The 17,340-nt window shown below is 37.1% G+C and overlaps 1 protein-coding gene across 1 annotated transcript; it reads right to left on the bottom strand.

Annotated features, from left to right (window-relative positions):
• Positions 1–1,862: 1,862 nt before the first annotated feature.
• Positions 1,863–15,953, bottom strand: tnfrsf1b (tumor necrosis factor receptor superfamily, member 1B). The gene is made up of 9 exons (XM_065259128.2): positions 15,754–15,953; positions 7,365–7,461; positions 7,158–7,283; positions 6,464–6,622; positions 6,211–6,301; positions 5,855–6,129; positions 3,378–3,458; positions 3,212–3,243; positions 1,863–3,089 (listed from the first exon to the last, which is right to left on the bottom strand). The coding sequence occupies exons 1-9, from the start codon at positions 15,820–15,822 to the stop codon at positions 2,679–2,681; spliced, it is 1,341 nt and encodes a 446-aa protein (XP_065115200.1). The 5' UTR covers positions 15,823–15,953; the 3' UTR covers positions 1,863–2,678.
• Between the last annotated feature and the right edge of the window lie 1,387 nt (positions 15,954–17,340).

Genomic DNA, 17,340 nt, shown 5'->3' with positions numbered 1-17,340 from the left:
GGGTAGACGGTTGGTTTTGCAACTTCCAAATCTTAGCAAGACCATTGATCTCAGGATTTCCTGTCACACTATGTTTGATTATGAGAGTAAACAAGCCATTTCCCACAAACCGAGTTTCATCTCTGTTTTTTGCTTATTCATAATAATCATGCACAACACCTGTAATGCTTCTTATGCATTGCTGTGGTTTCACAACAGGGATGAACCAGAATGGAGATAGCAAGAACCAAAATGAGTCATTGTCTGTGGATGCTCTTTAACTGTAGAAAATATTCTTCAACTTTACACAATCCTTAAAAAGTACACATTGAAAATCTGTGTTATATCATACTTTGAAATCTATCCCTTATTCCATCCTATAAAAAGAAATACAATGTATTTTATTTTTTGCATCCTCTAGCAAAGCAAAAGTTTATCACACTAAAATAAAAAAATAAAAAATGTAATGCATTCATATTTTTTGCATTGTGACCATTTTCGTGGGAATCAAAAGCATACTAATACTACTCGATTCTAAAGTAGTTAAAATTTGATTACTCATATGGGTTTCCTGAACCGATCCCACAACAAAGACTGGTTTACTTACACTTTGTTCAATGCTCAGAAGAAGAAAGCCACACGCTCCACAGCTGAAATGAGCAGCACACTATCAATGTAAAAGTACAGAATCCTTGGAGCGCCTGATCAATATTTAATCAGCTCCTAAGGAGATGAGTCTCTGTGATTCCTAAAGTCTGTTAACACCTGTATTGATCCATTGCTGGAGGGTGAACGTCAGTCCTCTCCCAGCCTCACATTAAAGATACTTTAATCTGACAGTGCTTCTTGTGCTGGTCTACCAACAGTATGTACTGTATATAATTGATGTGCTTGTAAGAAGACCCACAGTTTGGCCTCAATTCACAGCTATCAATACGAGACGCCTGTAAAGGAAATAAATGAAGTGAGGTAAGCCAAAGATAGATCTTATGAAATATGACAAAGCTTTTGGCTTGCGAGTGACTGGCTATGCTTTACACCCTGAAAAAAAATGATTCATTCAATTTTCTATTTTTTTAAGTAAGTGTTTGCAATTAATTTATTTAAGCTACATTTAAACAAAAGTTTTTTATTTTATTTTTTTATTTTATTATTTTTTTTCAAATATAGTTACTGTAATGTAAGTCTGTTTTTGTCAATTCTGGGGTGTCCACATATGTGTATATTACATTTTTTGTTGTTTGCACCATAATACTTCATTATGTGTAACTGGACAAAAACATAAACAATTGCACTGCTTCATGTTAAAAAAATACTTGGTTATTATATTTAGTGGTTCTTCCTAACCCCAAATAGCTGGAATAAATCTGAAAATAAAAGACAAACTAAAGCCTTAAGAGGTTAAATCTTATTGAAACACTACAGTGTACACTTAAAAACTTTAAAACCCCCTTTAACAAGTAGCATGATTTTTGTTATTTTCATGTCCACAGTGCAGTATATTGCATATACTTTTGTTTCAACCCAGCATATGGGTTGTAACTTAACCTATACAAAGTAATTTTAACCAAATCCCAAATATTGGGTTTGTTTGTTTTTGACATAACGCTGGGTTGAAAATAAACCAGCATTTTTTAAACTAGGGTTTATTTATATTAAACACTCTCCCAAATTCGCAGCAAAAATCCCTACTGATGGGAATGACTCTTGCAAAAAATGAAATGTAATTTTATGTCCATCCATCTTCCCCATTTCCTTTTCATTTTTTTAAAATGTTATTTTATGATACTTATTTATTTTTCATTATATGTTCTTGTATACTGTAATATACAAAATCCAAAATAAAATAAAAAAAGGGTTTATTTAAAAAAAAAAACTGGCATGAACAATAGTTATACACCCCTAAATAAAAAATACAATATAATACAAAATAACAGACAAACAACTGTGAATTCACTTGTTTTTTTTATAAATGTATATACAAAATTTTACAATAAAAACGATTACTATACAAATCAATTATATACAAATTCAAAAATACAATGTAATATAAAATGATCTCTTATATGTATAGCCCTTGGATATCAGAATTATGTAACATTTATGTAACGCTAAAATAAATCCCTGCAATTCTGATTATTTCTCCTTCATATGACATAATATCCCTTAACATATTAGCTTGAATATTTACATAAAACCACTGTGTGGCGCTAGCTTCATATCTAATACAGTGCAGTGACTCTTACTTCATTCTTAACCCCTTCAGACCTGATTTTTCAGGGGTTTAATCAGCTTGCCTTGTTTTGATTGGTTGATCAGCATTTTTATTGGTTTAAACCACAAAACATGTGATGTCCATTCCAGTGGAGACAGGGTCTGAAGGGGTTAATCTCACCAGGTGCTGTGCTGTCAACAAACAAACATATATAAAATACAAACATACATTGGTTAAATGTCAAAGAGCATTACTGAACGGAGTAATCCTTAAACTTCACAACAATGCAAGTTTTTAGCCAAAAAATACTTTCTTTTTCCTTTGAAAGATTTGGGGCACCATTCACTTCCATAGTATTATTTTTTCTTACTATTGAAATCGATGGTGCCCCAGATGTTCATTTTTCGATCTATCCCTTTAATGTCAGTTTACACAGCAATGACACAATAAATGCGCTTTTCCCAGAGAAAATTAGTGACACCAATCAGAACGCACACGGGCTGCTCTCCTGAACCGACTGCAGTGCTTCTTTGCCGTCTTCTTGCTGGCAGGAGATACAGACCTCCTCCTGAGACAGTGGTACTGAAGTTACAGAATGAGGTGTGAGTGCAGATGGGCTGACCGGGATGGAGCAGGTTGCTGTTGTCGGGTTAAGGTGACAGTTAAAGGTGGTTGTGATGCTGACGTTGACCAAAGGGCTGGAGATTGAAGGCTGCTCTGGCAGAGACTCCTCCTGGCTGGTGCGTTCTAACCAATCACCGCTGATGTGACTCTGACTTGAGTCTGGCTGACTCTGACTGTCTGATGAGGTCATGGAGGGCTCTTTTTGGCACTTGTCAACAGGTATCAGACGTTGGTGCTCGGGTGTGTCGTTTGCTGACGGGCTCTGCTCCGACTGGTGAGAACATAAGATATAAAAGAGCGGGTATGATATCAGCCGAATATTCCGAACATAATATTAAGCACAATACAAGTATATCGTTCTCTGAACACTTCATGTTAATGATGTACTCTTACCTTATTGCTGTCTGCTTCAACGTTCACTGAACCTACAGAAAGTTACAGAAAAACATCACCACCATTGCACTAAAGTTATTAGGATAACAGCACACAGTGTTTAATAAAAGAGATCATTTAAATGTTCAATAAAACAGCACTTGAACAGTAGCTGTGTAAATATTACCTTTATTGCCTTTCCTGTTTTTGTAAATTATCCCAGTAACTATTACAGTCAATATCAGGACCACCAGCACAACAACAATGCCTGGCATGAGAGAGAGAGAAAAAGAAAGAGAGAGTGACAAAGAACAATAAAGGTTAAGTATAAAAGGAAGAGAGGTGGAATGATTTCCTAAAAAGTCCTTAAAAAGTGACTAATACTTATATGAACAACGTTCCTTCAACTTTTTTCCATTTACTGTACGAAGATAAATAATAATGTGCAAAAGTCTTAGCCACACCAGCTTTGTTGTTTTAGCAAAGTTTTACTTTATAAATTTATAAATGTATATTTTGAAATTTATTTTTCACTCTCTTAAGATACAAAGAAATAAGAACTATAATTTTCAGAACAAAATGTCTTCTTCAGGTAAAAGTCAGTATTTGTGATCACTCGACACATCTTGAGACCGAAGTCCTTAAGGCATTCGATTAAAATGAGAAATTAGGATTTCGTTTAAATTAGGTTTAAGAGATCCTGCAGGTTCCTGCTATTGCACAAGAGGATCTCACACTAAATAATTTACCTTTCATGTTATAATATATTCAGTTTATATTTTTTACTGCATACAAATTTCCTGTATCTTCTGATTGTATTTTATTAAAGAGATGTATATATATGTATATACACACTCACCTAAAGGGTTATTAGGAACACCATACTAATACTGTGTTTGACCCCCTTTCACCTTCAGAACAGCCTTAATTCTACGTGGCATTGATTTAACAAGGTGCTGAAAGCATTCTTTAGAAATGTTGGCCCATATTGATAGGATAGCATCTTGCAGTTGATGGAGATTTGTGGGATGCACACCCAGGGCACGAAGCTCCCGTTCCCCCACATCCCAAAGTTGCTCTACTGGGTTGAGATCTGGTGACTGTGGGGACCATTTTAGTACAGTGAACTTATTGTCATGTTCAAGAAACCAATTTGAAATGATTCAAGCTTTGTGACATGGTTCCTGCTGGAAGTAGCCATCAATGGATGGCTACATGGTGGTCATAAAGGGATGGACATGGTCAGAAACAATGCTCAGGTAGGCCGTGGCATTTAAACGATGTCCAATTGGCACTAAGGGGCCTAAAGTGTGCCAAGAAAACATCATTACACCACCATTACACCACCAACAGCCTGTACAGTGGTAACAAGGCATGATGGATCCATGTTCTCATTCTGTTTACGCCAAATTCTGACTGAAACAGAATCATCAGAAATGGAGACTCATCAGACCAGGCAACATTTTTCCAGTCTTCAACTGTCCAATTTTGGTGAGCTTGTGCAAATTGTAGCCTTCTTTTCCTATTTGTAGTGGAGATGAGTGGTACCCGGTGGGGTCTTCTGCTGTTGTAGCCCATCCGCCTCAAGGTTGTGCGTGTTGTGGCTTCACAAATGCTTTGCTGCATACCTCTGTTGCTCTTCTATCAGCTTGAATCTGTCGGCCCATTCTCCTCTGACCTCTAGCATCAACAAGGCATTTTCACCCACAGGACTGCCGCTTACTGGATGTCTTTCCCTTTTCAAACCTTTCTTTGTAAACCCTAGAAATGCTTGTGCATGAAAATCCTAGTAGGTGAGCAGATTGTGAAATACTCAGACCGGCCCGTCTGGCACCAACAACCATGCCATGCTAAAAATTGCTTAGATCACCTTTCTTTCCCATTCTGACATTCAGTTTGGAGTTCAGGAGATTGTCTTGACCAGGACCACCCCCCAAATGCATTGAAGCAACTGCCATGTGATTGGTTGATTAGATAATTGCATTAATGAGAAATTGAACAGGTGTTCCTAATAATCCTTTAGCTGCTGCTGTCAGGAGGAAGCGCTACATTAACATGATAAGCTTGATGTGTTAAAAACTCAAACAAGTTTTCAAACAAAAAAATTGCTGTTTAACTTCGAGGGGAAAGTTGTGATATTTAAAACATACACCTGAGACAAATTCTTTGTCTATTTTATGTACAAACACTCGACTGACTTTCCCACTGTACAGGTACTGGTATGCCTTTGTGCTTTTATAGTTGCGCATTGAAGACCCATCACCCACGACCAACAACACTTAATAATTAAATATATCTTCATATGATCAGGCCACGTCTCCCAGCTGCCGGGTGTAGTAAATATTTACCAGATCTGTTTATAATCATGTTGAAGTCTCGAACAAAAAAATTAAATACGTCACATCACTTACCTCCGCATTCAAAAATAAGGTGCATATGATGGTCACTATACCACTCAAAAACAACAAATCTAATAGTGGCATAAGACTTTTGCACAGTACTGTACATTTGAATTACACAGCTTTTTGAATATGGTACCATAGTAGTATGATTATTTACCATATAATGTAATAATGCTGACCCAACCCAGTATAATTGTGGATTGACAAAGCACCATGATATTAACATCTGATTAGTGTTCAACCAAAACAAGCTTATATTTACCAGTGCAGTAGATGAAAGTCATGGAATAATCGTCAGAGGTGGGCTTTGGTACAGGCAAGGTTCGATTTATGAGTGTCACGGTGGATGATGGAGGCAGAGATCTTGAGGTGGTAATATGTGGCACTGCCTGTGTCCTGATCGGGGGTCCACGCGGCTTTACTGTAGGAAGGTTTCTTGGGATTTTTTTGGTGGTCTGAGTGCTTGTCGTTAATGGTGTCCCACACTGTGTGTCAGCTGTAGAGCTACCAGGAATCAAAACTGAACTTCCTTCACATCTAACATAAAAAAGACAAGTTACACGTTACGTAGACATACATGTGCAAGTGTTTGTACAGTGCGCATAACTTGCAGCTTACCGTCTGTGTGGTTTGCACAGCTTAGCATCGCTGTCGCTCGAAAATGTCCCTTTAGGACAGGGTCCACATTTGACATTAGTTAAATGTGTTCCTGCAGTTAAAACACACAAAACACAATGATGATCTCTTCCTTACTTACGTAAATATCCACATGCATTTCTATTAAAACAGGACATTGAGGTGGGGCACTGATAGGTTGGATAATATTAAAGTGGGTCTTTACAATTATTGTGTGTAAATAGATGCTCCTTACCATGTTGAACAACACCATCCCCAGGTTTGCAGATTTTATGCTTTTTACAATGCGAACATCCAGATGCAGAACCAGGTTCAGCACAGTACATTCCAGGTTTGCAAATGCAATCAGCATTGGTATCAGCAGAGCAAATTCTGTTAATTATCAGTCCTTTGTCTGAAAATAAATGTTTTAAATCAATTCAAATCAAATCAGTGGTTCGTGAATAAATATAAATATCTGTGCCAATACCGATATTCAATTACTTAAAATAGCATCTACCGATAGTGACAGATACTAATAATTTTGCTTTTTACTTCTTGTTTTAAATTAAGATGTCATGAAATCCTAGAGGTGCAATTCTGTTCTCATTGTTACACAATTTATAATATTCACAAAGTTTGAGGCTATATTTTTAGTATATAATCTGCCCTGATGTTTAACAATCGGCCAATTTCCAAAAGTAAATTAAATAAAGGAAAAATGCTTTATCTGCCCATGCCGATTACAGACCGAATATTGGTGCATTCCTTATAATAAGTAATATAGGTATATACAACAAAAACATCCAGGAGAGATGTGATGTAAAACTACATGATGCTCATCCCTCGAAAGCAAATCTGTAAGGTGCTTGTCTGACTTTATAAATGTAATTTCAGGATGATACAATCATTGACTTTTGTGTAATGTTTAATCAAATCAGGCAACTTACTTTCATCACATTTTCGACATGAAAAACAGTTTGTATTATAGTTCATTTTTTCCAAGAACTGTCCATCAGGACAAGGCAAACAGACTGTGTCCTGATCATTCGTGCACTTTGTCCCCAGACGAGTCCCTAAAAATAAAAACTTTTTAGTGCTGTATAGCAAAAATAAAACTAAATATGTTGTAAGGTTGCTTGCATTCAGCATTGTACCTGGTTTACATTTACTGCAGCACAATTGGGTTTCTTTGACGTAATACTCAGATGTGCTATTGTTACATTCTCCATTTGGTCTGTATGGTGGGGACGCCTGTGAACACAAAGTGACAAACACATAAAGTTTATTTATCTCTTTCCCCACCAGTGTTTTTAAGAAGGATGCCTGCAAGCATTTTTTGTGAGTTTCACAAAAGCGCCACCTAGTGGATGATAGCGGAATTATAGACTAGTGTAAAAACTCGTCAGTGAAGGGTCATTAGCCGGGAAGTGTTTTCTTTTAATTGACGAGATAACTCGTCAATGGCGAGGAAAGAGTTAACTAAGTTCAGGAGGAGCATCTTCTTGTAATCCAACCAATCAGCGCAAAGAGATCTCTCTATATATAGCCGTCCCTGACCCCTGTCCTATGACAGTTTTTTGCAGCATCCCTCCTCATCCCGATCGTCTAACTCTTACTAGTGACATCTATCCCAGTTAAAGAGAGGGAGCCCTCCCCTCTTCCAGCACCTCATATCAGAATCCAGAATTCTGGCCAGAATTACTCCAGAGCAATGCGGATGACTGGTCTCTCCATACAAGTGGCGTCTAGAAGCTGTAACAAAGGCTTTTCTACAAAGTATTAAATAAAGTGTGTTCAATACTTATTCCCTGTGTCATTTCAATGTATTTATTATGACTCAACTTGTATACTTAAATGTTCTCTGAATTCTTTGCATGAATTCAATATTTGGCTTGATGGCTACATTTGGTGGAAATTTTGTGTCAATAGCCCACTTAGAAATCCCCTTACTAATAAAAATGCAGATTTGTCAAATACTTATTTTCCCCGCTGTATGCTTTATTATCATACTACCTTAACGATTACATATTAAAGGGACACTACTTTTTTAAATTATGCTCATTTTCCAACTCCCCAAGAGTTAAACATTTGATTTTTACTGTTTTGGAATCCATTCAGCTGATCTCCGGGTCTCGCGGTACCACTTTTAGCAAAGCTTTGTTTTAATAAAGGTAATGGCGACTTCTCATGGTTTGACTTGCATGTTACCATTTATTGAAAATACAGAAATAATTATGTATCGCCATTCATCCCGAAATTACCGAAATGTGACTGTCGGTCAATATCGCCCACCCCTACTGAGACATTTGTGTCATTTCATCAGAAGCCCCAAAAATAATCCAGTTTTAACTCATAATGTACGCCTCTTCATTTGGCTTTGTGTTCCCTTGGCATCAAACCTATGACTTTGGCAGGTGTTGTGCTTTACACAGACAGTTCATTGACATTTGACATATAGAGGAGAAAGGGGGCCTAGTTAGACTATTGTGCATTTGATCTTTCCATTCGACGGTAAAGCAGAACAAAAGCTTCTGTGGTATAAACACCACCCCCTGATTGGTAGGTTAGGGGAGCTTTATACCCCTTGCTCTATACTGGACTTTAGTTGACATTAAATGAAGCTCCGCCCCTTTTGCATAATAGATCAGTAGGCATAATTTGGATATCAATGGTTCATAAAGAGTGCACAGCAATAATGAAACATACATAATCATTTTAATATAATAATATAGTCTCACTATAAAATCTGTTATAGACAGTCTACAATCTAACAGCATGTCTAAAAGCTCTCATTTAAAGTAATGGACGTGAATTATCATTTAACCTGTACTGTGGAATAGGGTTGCACAATTCTACAGCAATATAAGGGAATTAATGTGAATAAACTGGGAATTTGAAAGAAATGCCTATAACAGGGAACTTAAATTTAGTTAAAAAAAATCTTGCAGCATAATTTTGATTAAAACAACCAGATTTAATGAAATATCAGTTCAGTTCATTCTTCAGGTTCACACTACTTACTGAAAAGCCATTGAGGCCACACCCCCCGCATGTACTTACATTCATCCATAAAATGCACAGATCCATAAAATGCACAGATGATTTTTTAATCCTACACACAAAACAATGTCAAAATGTCCATCTTTGCACGTATTCACGTAAATAACAAAAAAATGCTCAAAATCTTCTCGTGCTGTGTAAGCTAGCTAGTGTGCAACAACATTATACCATTGTAATGACAAATACACTGACTGAGAAAACATTTATGCGAGATAATTTAAAAAAAAATAGTGTCTTAACATGACACCGCCCCAAACACACAAAAATCCTCCATATATCACTTAACGGGGGTTCCCCTCCAGGCATTGACTACCACAGAAGCCACACTTGCTGCATTTGAGCCCAAGGACTACATTAAGCAGGGCTGCCAACCCTCACGCACTGAGCGTGACTCACGCATTGAGCGTGACTCACGCTCACACATCAGTTTTCTCACGCAGGCACCGGGATCCCCATGGTGTATAAAAGTCATGAAATAATTGCCTAATAACTGTAATAATATGCAACGCCTATCTCTATCTGGTGTCCCTCAATCAGCAGTCTAAGCGCTCGTCAAGTCAAAATGATGCGATGGCCAATCAAATCAAAGAAGGTGGAGTTACATAACAGAAGCAGCCATAAGCGCGAGCTACAAACTTCAGAGCGAGTGCGTCTGCGCGATGCTTCAGGTTGTGTTTGCGGGGGTAAAAGAGTAGCTTACAGTGCTCGCAGCACAAGCATTTTAAAATTTTAAGCTGTCAAGCGAACCTTTACTTTCTCTTTCGTACTACCACCTCTTATGTTGCTGCCACTGAGTCAAAGGCTGTTTCACTTTATGCGGCGCTGCGCAGATGATCGGTTGATGACATCAGAGTACCGCGAGAGCAAGTCGAAATGATAAAAAATGGTCCGTCTTTACTATTGCTCTCGCGGTACTCTGATGTAATCCACAGATCAGTCACAAATCATTACTTGCTTCTCCTCTTTCTCAGTGGATAAACTGAATCAAATCTGCTTACATCTGCAGTCATATACATTTTACAGAGACCAGTATTCATTAGATTTTAAGAACTTTTGTGGCACTTTTATCAGGAGGAAAAGTAATAGAATGAAGTAAAACAACAACAGAGACTATAATCTCAGACTTTTCTCTAACACTTCAACACAGAAATAGCTAAAACTTTATTATTGTCAAATAAGTTTTTAGTAAAGAAATTATAATTTAGTCTTTAAAAATCATTTAGTAAAAAATAATAATAATTTAATAACCACCCCAAAATGCCAACCTTCTATGCACCCCCTCCCTGCGGAAAATCTCACTCCAAGCTGAACTTCCAGACCTTGACGCTTTGTGTGATCGACTTTAAATGTAAGCTTGCACTATTTCATTGAAAATGTATGAGGTTGGCTCTCATGTAGCTAGCTCAAGATGCGATGCGCTTTCTTCTACATTCTCCTAGCCAGTTTTCTTCTATCATACTGAATAACTGTACCACCCAAGATTTTGGACACATTACTATTTTTTATGTTTTAAAAATAGTAATGTTTCTCTTAAGCTTAAGCCTGCATTTATTTGATAAAAACCAAGCCTTGATGAGTGTAAATTCTTCCAATATTTGTTTTACCTTGCATGCATGTCTGCTTATGGCCAAACAAAATGTTTATTTATGTTTTGTTTATGATATAAATTTCCATAAAATTCCCATTAAGTCTCCAATTTGGAATATTTACAAAATTAAGTTCCCATGAACCTCATGCATGATGGCACTTTCATCAACTTGTTAAGTGGAAACTGCTATGAGCTAATGCAGGGGTGTCAAACATGCGGCCCGCGGGCCAAATACGGCCCGCAAAGGTGTCCAATCCGGCCAGCATGATGATTTATACATTTAAATAAAAAAAAATACATATTTTAAAAACCCTTTTAGGCGGGTGTCTAGTTCGTTTTTAATATGAGAGACTTGCCGACCAACAAAACGCGGAACAGACTAAACACGGTGCACAAAAATCTTGCCGTTTTATTGTTACCGCTCCGCTAAAGATCCACTGATTCCGGTAATCCACTTCGTGTTTTCCCGCCCGCTCCGCAGCATCTCTGTGTCCACTCTCTGCCTGGAGAGCGAAGACGACAGTTTCCGAAGTTCGTTGCATTAACAGGTAGATTCATTACATTATATCAGTTGTTAAACCGCAGAATTATTCATTTGTAAGTTTGTTTATGTATTTCTTCCGGTAATGATTTGCTGTCGGTGTTCTAAAAGTGCTAACAACTTAGCAAGCAAACAACAACAAAATATCCACATTTTTAGTATTAACGTTACAATGCTTGTCTAATGGATTTAATGTTCCCGATCAGATCTAAGTTAATATAAACACTAAATTTGCTGTTGTTGGCACACAATATTTAGCAGATTGTCACACTTTAATTCTTGTTATTATATTTCCCATTATAATCACATGTCTAAGTTGATGCTAGTAATAACACATAATATTTATAATACTTGCTAAACAAATTAATTAATTGGTTTTTAAGTTAATTTTAACACAATTATCAGCACACTAAGGTTTAAAAAAATTATCCGGCCCGCACTTCGTGGCATTATTTACCAACCGGCCCTCAGCCTAAAATGAGTTTGACACCCCTGAGCTAATGCAAACACCAAAAGATATTGGTATCTTGAGGCGAAGGACAAGAATGCAATGTCCTTCAAGAGACAAACATCCAGTGGTGTTTCAACAAAAGGACAGAGCGTACCCAGCAACAACAATATACGTCATTTCACCATCTAGGTTAACTAAAGGCTAGATATAGTCCATCACTTCTAGTCAAAATAAACTTGAATTTGGTTACATGTTGTTTTTGCCAAAATTAATTGTGAGATGTCTGATATTCCATCATGTTAGTAAAGTCAGCAGCGATTACAAGGTGTTTGCGTTCATTTATTTATTTACTTTGGGGCTATGGTTAGACGTCCATTACATTTTCACTGACAGCACAAATTTTGCCTTGTTTTAGCCTATACATCAGGGCTGTGTTTGGACGGCATCTTTTTTTAATGCAACATTTTCTTGCTGGGTATCCTAAATCAGTGGTTCTCAAACTTTTTCAGCGTACAGCCCCCCTTGTGTATGGTGCATTCCTTCGCGCCGCCCCCCCAAAGAAAATTTATGAAAAAATTTGTTAACATTTTAATTAAACAAAACATATTAAATTATAAAAAGTAGTGCATTTGATTAGTAGCCATATATGTTTTAAGGTTTAATTACACAGAATTCATGACAAATGCATGTATTTTATAAAATGTCATAAGACTTGGGCCCCCCGGCACCATCTCGCGCCCCCCTGGTTTCTCGTGGTCTCCTTTGAGAACCACTGTCCTAAATGTCACAGTATGACTCAAGTTGTTGCAATAAAGGGCAATATGAATGACATTCACTTGTTACAAAACCATAACTAAAATAATGACATTTTATCGAAATTACATTGAATACATTTTGTAACTTCACCTCCTTTGTGTGTGCAGTGAATGTCCAACGTACAGCAAACGCGACACGCATTTACCGAGGTGAGGAAAGTGGAGTAGTTTTTAAAAAAAGGAGAAGTAATATCTTAATAATAGTGTGAGAAATAAACCGTGAAAAACTCAAATCAGATAACTACACAAACATTTCAGAGTAATAGCAAGGGACTTTTGCAAAATATTGGAAACTTTTTGGTTGCTCTAACTTTGTTCAAGTTGAAATGCACCTTTATGTGCAGTTCCCATTCTACTCTGTAATGATTATGGTAATGCATGGTGATGTAATGGATACATTAACATAAACAACATGGCAATTAATCACATTGTATATTTGGTGTACAATATGTCAACATACAAACATGGCTGTCAGGGTTCTTGTCTGTGTGATCTTGTTGTATTATGTTATGCTTTGTTTGTTGTATGTGACGTTTATTATTATCCGTTTTATGCATTGTCTTACCCTGTCGTGCTGTAGTATTTTGAGTTGTTTGATTTTAGTCTTGCCTGTGTTTCCCCTGTGTTTGATTTGGTCTCCACCCCGTCATTAGTTAGTTACTATGGTTTTTCATTGTCTATATGCTCCTCCCCCTTGTTTAGAGTCATTGTTTTTGTGTTTTGATTGGTTATTGGTTTGCATTTAGTTACTTCCTGTTCACCCCTTGTTTGCGTTCCATTGTGTGTTGTTACGGCGTTGTTGCCCTGCGTGTGGTCGTTTTGTTTCTCATAGGGATGCACCGATACCGATACTGGTATCGGGTGTCGGCCTCGATACCACATTTTCTAAAGTACTCGTACTCGTTAAAAGTCCCCCAATACCTGGAATCGCTACCGCGGTCTGAGCGGCGTGTAAGGAGTTAATGCCTCTTGTGTTGTCCAAAGAGGCAGAGTTTACAACAAACTGGAAAACTAGTCCTTTGTGGGTTTTTTTTTTGTTAAATTATATGACTAAAGCTGTTACCTGTAAATTTAAATCATGTTTTTTTTATTAAGTACTCGGTATCGGCAAGTACTGAAATGCAAGTACTCGTACTCGTACTCGTATTCCAAAAAAGTGGTATCTGTGGATCCCTAGTTTCTCTTGTTACCTTTAATAAAATCTCTCAGCTGCATTTGGATCCGCTCTTGTGTCGTTTGTGAGCACCGTCGTGACACATGGCCTTGTAAAGTAATTCCATGAAAATGTTATAGATAGGTTCAGTGAAATTGAGCCAATAAAATATTTGCCATGGGCAACTCCATGCAAATGCCAACCTTATCATGAAAAAGTTTTGGGTAAATCCAATCATCCTGATATCTTAGATGTCAATATTTAAATTAAATACCCATGCAAAGTCTCTGTCAAAGTTTTTAAAGCATGTTTTATTTGTAAGTGCAAGTCACATCCATAACACATCCTTCTCAAGTCCATAAAAAAAACATGTTCTTTGAAGAGCGATCCTTTCTTTATTTGTTTCAGCCTTTGTGCATCACAGAATTCCTACAAAGTATGTTGTTTCCCAAAAACTTTTTTGTCTTATCCATAATGCATGTTTGGACTCATCACAGGGCTTTAGTAAAATACTAATAGATGTTTCAATATATCTGTAATAAATGCATTCTCTGAGAAAATATGATATTTTCAAAGTTCGACTGCAAATGTCACATCCATAATGCTGAATTTGCTTGCATCTAAAACAAGGAAGCAATAGTTTTGCACACAGACTGAAGGAAACACAATAATATAAGAGCTGTTGCAATCGTGTGTCACACTTTTCTGGTTCTGAGTCATGTGCTGGCCCTGCAAAAAATGTTACCAAATCATAGACTGCTACAGTTTGAGTGTTTTGATATCAGAAAATTAAAATCAATTTACAAAGTATAACATTAGCAAATAAGATCTTCAAGCGAAAACCACAGTAAGAGATTGTCAATGAGATGAAAGCCTTACGAAAACAGCATCGTTGTCAAAACCACTGACGTTCAGAGTCAGACAGCAAACATGCTGAAGAAATTGAGAGGAAACTGCTGAGGTGTTATACTGGGAAACGACCCACATACAGACCAGAAGGCTTCCTCTACGGCAGTACTTTTCACTTGAGAACAATGACTAAGAATTTGACAGATCTCTACTGTATGAATTACCACCGTTCTCTGATTTACAGAGAAGTCCTATCTGTTAACCATAATGTCTGTTCATTTGTCAATACTCCATCATTCATGGTCATTGTGGTTCCTGTAAGGTGCATCATACTGTTACATAAAGCTACAAGTGTAACGTGCCCTGTTACCTCATTTTTGAGGAATTTCCTCCACCAGAATAGCAACAGACCAACAGTAAGAAAAAAACAAGTGCATTAACATACTACTTTGATATCTGGTAAGTACACTCAGTTATGGTTTAACTATGATATTTGTGAAGTCCCCCACCCTCTCAATGTAAACCACATGAGCTGCAAGCACTGTTGTGACATTATAGTTGAAGAAAGTGTCTTAAATTTAATAAAGTACCTACACAGGGGGCATTATTTGGGGCGCTGCACATTTGAACCTACGGTGCCAGGTTGGCAGCTAAGTTTCACTTTCTGGGAATGTTGCCCACTAGACTTTGGAATGCCAATAATGCGGGTTTCCAGCTTATTCAAATTACAGCTCATATCCAAAAAAAGTCAAGTGTAGGTAAACACACTGGCTTCTGTGTTTGCCGAACACACCCAGTTTCATGTTGGGTAAAGAAACTCATGAAAAGTTTCACTATGCCCGTGATGCCCAGAAATGCTGTGTAGGTAAGGCTGCCCACTAACTTACTGTATGATTCGAGACACAGCCCTTAGAAAGAAAACCTGTTAGAAATTCCCAGTAACGTTACTAAACAAATTAATCTTTAATTTTCATTGACATACATAAGTTACACAGAACTTTTGCTTTTTCCATTTGACCCCACCAAAAACAAGCTTGCGAAAGTCAGAACTTTATAAAGGCATTGCGTTTCAAATCAGTTTCTTACCTTCCCAGCCGAGACGCGCAACACAGCCGTGAGAAATAACGCGATCAAAATCATTCTGCGGTTCTTCATAAGCCGCCGTGCGCGAGCCGAACTGCGCTGACCATCAGAGACTCGCGCTCAGGAAATGTCGCTGCACGATACAAAAGTCCGCGTGCGCGACGATGCATTGAGGAAGCGACACACGAACCCATCGGCTTCACGCGCGCGGGCGTGTACATGAACAGAGACCTCCAACACGAAACCTTTTCCTTTTTAACAAAAATATGAACCTGGAAAATAAAAAAACATAGAAATTCTGCACGAATTCTTTGTAACTAAATGATTAGTTTGGTTCCAAAACGATTTAACTCCGTTTTTATTTTATTTTTTGTCAAAACATATTTATTAATATGTTATCATGTTTTTATTGTGTTTTATTTAGCTACTTATCTGTAATATTTTTATTTAAGAAGGCTTAAATAAAAAAAAACAACTGCAGTTTAATTGATATTAATTGGAACGCAAAATAAACGAACAAGATAAAAAATATAAGCAAAGCAATGACATTGACCAGCTTTTTTTCCCAGCCGGCATTTCAACATTGATTCTCAATCAAGGACAAGGTTGAATTATGGTTGATATTGCGATGTTGAATCAACATCTCACTTTCAACCAACATGGGTGTCTTTGTGTCAAGTGCAAATTAACTTTGAAATATGCATTGCTTTTGCAAATTGAATCAAAATTGATTGCATTTAGCATTAACCGTGGTTTCAACGTTATATCAACATTGAACGAACAAACAACGTTATTTCAACCAATTTTTTAAGCATTTTATTAAGCAAGTTGATTTTTAAGCATTTTATTAACCTTTTGCAACAGTTTAGCACTAACTATTGTTTCAATGATGAACAAAACAACTGACATTATTTCAACCAAATTTCAACGTTCAAGGTCAGTTGTACGCGAGCTGGGTTGTACAAAACGCCCCACTGCATGGTTTTTGATGCTCTTTTAAAAATGTACGACTTCAAAATGCAAAATAAACAAACAAGATTTTTGGAGAGAAAAAAAAGAGTTTGGAACCAACCTATTCAAATAAGCAAAGCAATGACATTGACCAGCTCTTTTCCCAGCCGGCATTTCAACAATGATTCACAGTTGAATCACCTTCTAGGACAAGGTTGAATCAACGCTGATATTGCGACGTTGAATCAACGTCTCACTTTCAATCAATATGGGTGTCTTTGCGTCAACTGCTAATTAACCTTGGAATATGCACTGCTTTTGCAAATTGAATCATCATTGATATTGCATTTATCAATAACCGTGGTTTCAATGTTATATTGAACAAACAAACAACGTTATTTCAACCAAATTTCAACGTTCAAGGTCGGTTGTGCGCGAGCTGGGTTGTACAAAATGCCCCACTGCATGGTTTCTGATGCTCTTTTAAAAATGTACAACTTCACAACACAAAATAAACAAACAGGTGTTTTGGAGGAAAAAAAAGAGTTTGGAACCAAACTCTTCAAATAAGCAAAGCAATGACATTGACCAGCTCTTTTCCCAGCCGGCATTTCAACAATGATTCACCGTTGAATCAAC

Source organism: Paramisgurnus dabryanus, chromosome 14, assembly GCF_030506205.2.
Source record: "Paramisgurnus dabryanus chromosome 14, PD_genome_1.1, whole genome shotgun sequence".
Taxonomy (NCBI): domain Eukaryota; kingdom Metazoa; phylum Chordata; class Actinopteri; order Cypriniformes; family Cobitidae; genus Paramisgurnus; species Paramisgurnus dabryanus.
The sequence above is the reverse complement of the archived record's forward strand: the minus strand, read 5'-3'. Positions and strand labels throughout refer to the sequence as shown.

Bases quoted from the DNA above. Each gene is read 5' to 3' on its own strand.
- tnfrsf1b (XM_065259128.2), bottom strand. From the start codon at position 15,822: ATGAAGAACCGCAGAATGATTTTGATCGCGTTATTTCTCACGGCTGTG. The intron at 6,302-6,463 runs GTAAGGAGCATC...TTTTAACTGCAG, and splicing joins GGATGGTGTTGTTCAACATG to GAACACATTTAACTAATGTC. The intron at 3,244-3,377 runs GTAATATTTACA...AACTTTCTGTAG, and splicing joins AAACAGGAAAGGCAATAAAG to GTTCAGTGAACGTTGAAGCA.